At 44.7% G+C, this 4,637-nt stretch overlaps 1 protein-coding gene across 1 annotated transcript; it reads right to left on the bottom strand.

The window, feature by feature from the left end:
* Positions 1-904: 904 nt before the first annotated feature.
* Positions 905-4,110, bottom strand: LOC141089747 (uncharacterized). Its single transcript, XM_073576237.1, has 3 exons — positions 3,023-4,110; positions 2,542-2,701; positions 905-2,431 (listed from the first exon to the last, which is right to left on the bottom strand). Exons 1-3 carry the CDS (start codon positions 3,066-3,068, stop codon positions 1,060-1,062), a joined length of 1,578 nt encoding a protein of 525 aa, XP_073432338.1. The 5' UTR covers positions 3,069-4,110; the 3' UTR covers positions 905-1,059.
* Between the last annotated feature and the right edge of the window lie 527 nt (positions 4,111-4,637).

Genomic DNA, 4,637 nt, shown 5'->3' with positions numbered 1-4,637 from the left:
ATATTTTTTAAAATCCAATTAAATAAAAAACTTCCCATGTATAACTGAATTTTTTGATGTTCACACACCTGGGCAGGTAAATACACATATGAGTTAAAATGCAGCATTGCTAGTCTGTGTGAAATATATTGGAACGAGCAAAGCTGCAGGCCATGAATCAGGAAACCAATTTTTTTCAAGAGAAAATTGTCAAACTAGTTGAAAAAAAAGTATGTGATTTTTTTCAAAACCCAACCCTCAAAACCCAACCCCACCCAATGAAAGTCAATGGGGAATACAAGTCAGCATTGAGTGGATGAATGTAATCAGCTCAATTCCAACTTTTATTTAAAATTGTGGTAGTGTATAAATAGACAAGTTTCTAGAGTTATTACACTAGGCCTTGGAATGACTATACTAGGCCGTGGTATTTAAAATATGAGTATAGTAGGCCTTGGGCCTACTAGTATAGTCATATGTGAAATACCACGGCCTAGTATAGTCATACCAAGGCCTACTGTAATAACTCGATTTTTACCAAGTAGGATCTTGTTTCACGAAAAACAAACTTGTGAAACTTGACAAGTTTCAACAGTTTGTTTTTCATGAAACCAGATTCTAGTTGTTAAAACTAGAGTTATTACACTAGGCCTTGGAATGACTATACTAGGGCGTGGTATTTCAAATATGAGTATAGTAGGCCTTGGGCCTACTAGTATAGTCATGTGAAATACCACGGCCTAGTATAGTCATACCAAGGCCTACTGTAATAACTCGATTTTTACCAACTAGCATCTTGTTTCACAAAAAACAAACTGGTGAAACTTTTTAAGAAAGAAACTTATTTTTTAGACAAGTTTCAACTTTTTGTTTTTCATGAAACCAGATCCAAGTTGGTAAAACTCGAGTTATTACACTAGGCCTTGGTATGACTATACTAGTCCGTGTTATTTCACATATGACTATACTAGGCCTTGGGTTGGTTTTTAACATGTATTTACCCATCAGTGTGTGTGAGCGGCGCAAACAACATTAATGAAACTTTGTAATGGTGAACCACAAATGTAAATTTATTTTTAATCACAAAAATAAACCAAAAAATAATTTTTTCCGGCGTTTGGGGGCAGATGGTTTCAATTTGGGGGTGTGCAGGGAATATGCAACACTTGCAGTTGAAGACGGTGTTTGAGGGGAAGGGGCAACAAAACTTGTGGGGGAAGGTAGTCCAGTTAAGGGAATTAAACTAGGAACACTTGGAGGAGAGGAAATCTGTTCAGGTACATTTGTTGTAATGGCATGTCGCCGTAGGCTTGTGTGCCTGGACCGACTTTGGCCCAATGCCCGCCTTGATTGATTTCGCCTTGAACTTGGGGCAAATATTGAGTGTAGGTCCCCCGTCTGCTGGGGTGGCTGCTGCTGCTGCTGAGGTGGCTGCTGCTGCTGAGGTGGCTGCTGCTGCTGCTGAGGTGGCTGCTGCTGCTGAGGTGGCTGCTGCTGCTGCTGAGGTGGCTGCTGCTGAGGTGGCTGCTGCTGAGGTGGCTGCTGCTGCTGCTGAGGTGGCTGCTGCTGCTGCTCTTGGTTGGCAGTGCTCGTCCTTGCAGGAGGACTGGTGGCGACAGTGATGGTCCAGGTTTGCGGAGTGGTGGTGGCAGGGCTACTACATGTTGTTGTAGCGGCAGGGCTGTTCCATGTTTGCCTAGTGGTGGCTGAGCTCCACGCATGCATGGGAGTGGCAGTGGTGCTCCAGACAGGAGCAGCGCTTGCCATGGTGGTGTCGGTGAAGTGACCAGCTGCACTCAGACTTGTGGTGGTGTAAGGGTGGGTGTCCTGGCTTTGAATAGAGGTGTCCGTGCAGTGGTATGCAGCACAAGTCGGTAGTGAGGTGAAGCGAGTCAATGGTGGCACAGGTGGAAAGGACACCACTGACTGCTGACCGTACCGATTATGCTGCATAGCCTGCAAGAAAGCATTGTTGCAGGCCTGCAGCACATTCAGCTGTTGCTCAGGACTAAGGTGTTCCGCCATGCCCTTTTCAATCTTACTAAAAAAATGGTGTGCTGGTCTGTTGAGGTCGGCCTCCAGACGGTCACGGCGCTGTTCTACAGAATTGAAGCGGTGTTCAAAGTGGTTAAAACCACGTTCCATGAGTGCAAAACCGCTTTCAACTCTGTCGGACAGCGACTTGAGGCTGGAATTAAAGGCCTCGCTCAAATGCATAAACTCGGGCAAGACATTCCTGTCCAAGGCCCTCTGCCTCTGGCGGGTAGTGCCCGCATAACCAGTGGCAGAGACCTGGGACAGGGGAACACCTGATGGCCCAGCTTCCTGGTCACCAGCTGTGTGTGTGGCTGACCTGCAAGGTGCTTCATAGCTGTCGGATGGCTGGGACGGGTCAGAGGACGTCTGAGGAAGGACCGCTCCAGGGCCAGGTTGCAGGGTGCTGCTCCAGGTGCTGTGGAAGAAAGGAAAATCATTACTACCATGCCTTTACAAGAAGCATCAGCTGTGGATTAGAAAAACACAGATTAATAAAAATAAAAACCCAAAATTTATAATACTTACGATCTCGTGGCAAGGACCGGTCTTAGGAACTGCAACGCGTGATAGTGACGGTATCTAGTTCTGGTCCTTGACGCAGATCCACTGCGAACCTGGCCCTCAGCACGAACATCACTGTTGAAGCGGTCCTTGATCGAACGCCAACGTGTTCGGACTTTGTCCACTGTTGGGGAAAAAAAAACAGTGCCGTCAAGGACAACAGTCACTGCGGCACAATATAGCAATACAATACTCAAAGCAGTCACTGTAGAGCCCAATGACACTGTTGGGTTTCCTGCTAGAATATACCTAGCACGAAACCCAACAGTGCCGTCAAGGACAACAGTCACTGCGGCACAATATAGCAATACAATACTCAAAGCAGTCACTGTAGAGCCCGATGACACTGTTGGGTTTCCTGCTAGAATATACCTAGCACGAAACCCAACAGTGCCGTCAATGACAACAGTCACTGCGGCACAATACAGAGCAGGGAAATACTCACTAAACGCCTTTTTGGAGGATGCTGTGGCGCTGTCCCAGCCATCCATCAACGCTGCGGCCACCTCATTCCATAGCCGCCGGGTCACCACATTGTCCTTGTACAGCCGGTCACGGCTGTCCCACAACGGCGCACGCTCCTGGACCAGGCTGATGAGCTGCTCATTATCCAGGTAGACGTCTTCATCCCGTTGTGGAACCTAGACAAAACACATTCATTAGAATAATCAAATTTAAATTGAATAAAAAGTTCCAAAAAAAAGAAACATAAAAAAGAGTAAAAATAGAAGATAAAAAATAAAGAACATTACAAATCATTTGATACATACATTCCGTATCACCACCGGGACTTGGCTTCGCTGCTCCTGCTCTTCGCCCTCACTAGTCCCGTCCGCAGAAGATGATGATGATGATGTCTTAAAAAAGTTGAAAAAAACGTAAGAGATTTGGAGTAGCAGCAGATATACTTACCAGATGCACGAAAATAATCACCTCACGGTCTGCTTGCGCCAATTCCTGCCGCGATGGGGAATATTCGGATTCTGAAGACATACTGCATGTAAAAATAATAAAAATCATTAGTACATACATAATTTAAAAGGACAGGCATATAATGTAATATACTCACATTCTTGACGCTGATAGAAGATGGGTTCCTTGGTGACTGTCTGCTCTCCAATCTGTCAGTGTAGTAGTGGCAGAGTTTTGGCAGGCACCTCCTTTATATAGACTTTTTTTTTTTTTACTTTAGAAGTTTATAACTAGTACAACAAGTGGACACCACCAAAAAAACGCAGCGCTAAAAAAACGCATACATGCGCATGCCAGTGCGCACGTATGCGCATCCATAGGCTATAATGGCCATTTTTAGCGCAAAACGTGCGCATACGTGCGCATGCGCTTTTTTGCAGGACCAAAAAATGCAACATGTAGCGTCTGTAAAATACAAACGCACACCCCAAAAAAACGCAGCGCATGAAAATCGCATACGTGCGCATGCCAGCGCGCAGGTATGCGCACCCATGTTAAATATAGGGGAAAAAACGCATGCGCACGTATGCGTTTTTTTCAAGCGCAAAAAAACGCAAATGTGAAACCAGCCTAACATCCATGAATTATGTAAAACAGTGTTAAGTAATACATCAGGTGCTCATACAAGCACATTCAGTGATACATGTGAACAAGTCACCCAGTTGATATACATCTGTTTCTAAAGTGCAGCAGTTTAATAAAGTACCAATGAGCTCATATAAAAAAGGATACCATATTCATATGGGGGTACTAAAAACAGTCACATTACAGAAAAAAATCTTACTATACATCTATGTTAAAGACACCTCCATCACCCACTCTGTATTCGACCTGTTCACTGCCGCACGGAGCATGTCTGTGATTTCTCCTCAGAACCAAACAATCAGTACAATGTGCGTGAGCAAGCACAGTGTTCATGTTCTGTGGCCACCATTTTGCTTAGGCCTCTTTCACACTTCAGTTTTTTACAATCAGTCACAATCCGCCAGGTTTTTAAAAAAAGATCCTCAATTTTCTTTTGAGGATCCGTTTTTTTTCTCCATTGACTTTCATTAATGGCGGATTGTGACGGATTGCTGTCCGTTGCA

The sequence above is a fragment of the Dendrobates tinctorius genome, unplaced genomic scaffold, assembly GCF_039654945.1.
Source record: "Dendrobates tinctorius isolate UK_male_01 unplaced genomic scaffold, ASM3965494v1 ptg000008l, whole genome shotgun sequence".
NCBI lineage: Eukaryota > Metazoa > Chordata > Amphibia > Anura > Dendrobatidae > Dendrobates > Dendrobates tinctorius.
This window is presented reverse-complemented; position numbering and strand designations above follow the sequence as displayed.

Excerpts from the sequence above, each read along its gene's own strand:
- LOC141089747 (XM_073576237.1), bottom strand. The coding sequence starts at position 3,068 with ATGGATGGCTGGGACAGCGCCACAGCATCCTCCAAAAAGGCGTTTA. Across the intron at positions 2,702-3,022 it reads ATCCTCCAAAAAGGCGTTTA|TGGACAAAGTCCGAACACGT; the intron begins GTGAGTATTTCC and ends TTTCCCCAACAG. Across the intron at positions 2,432-2,541 it reads CCGGTCCTTGCCACGAGATC|CACCTGGAGCAGCACCCTGC; the intron begins GTAAGTATTATA and ends TTTCTTCCACAG.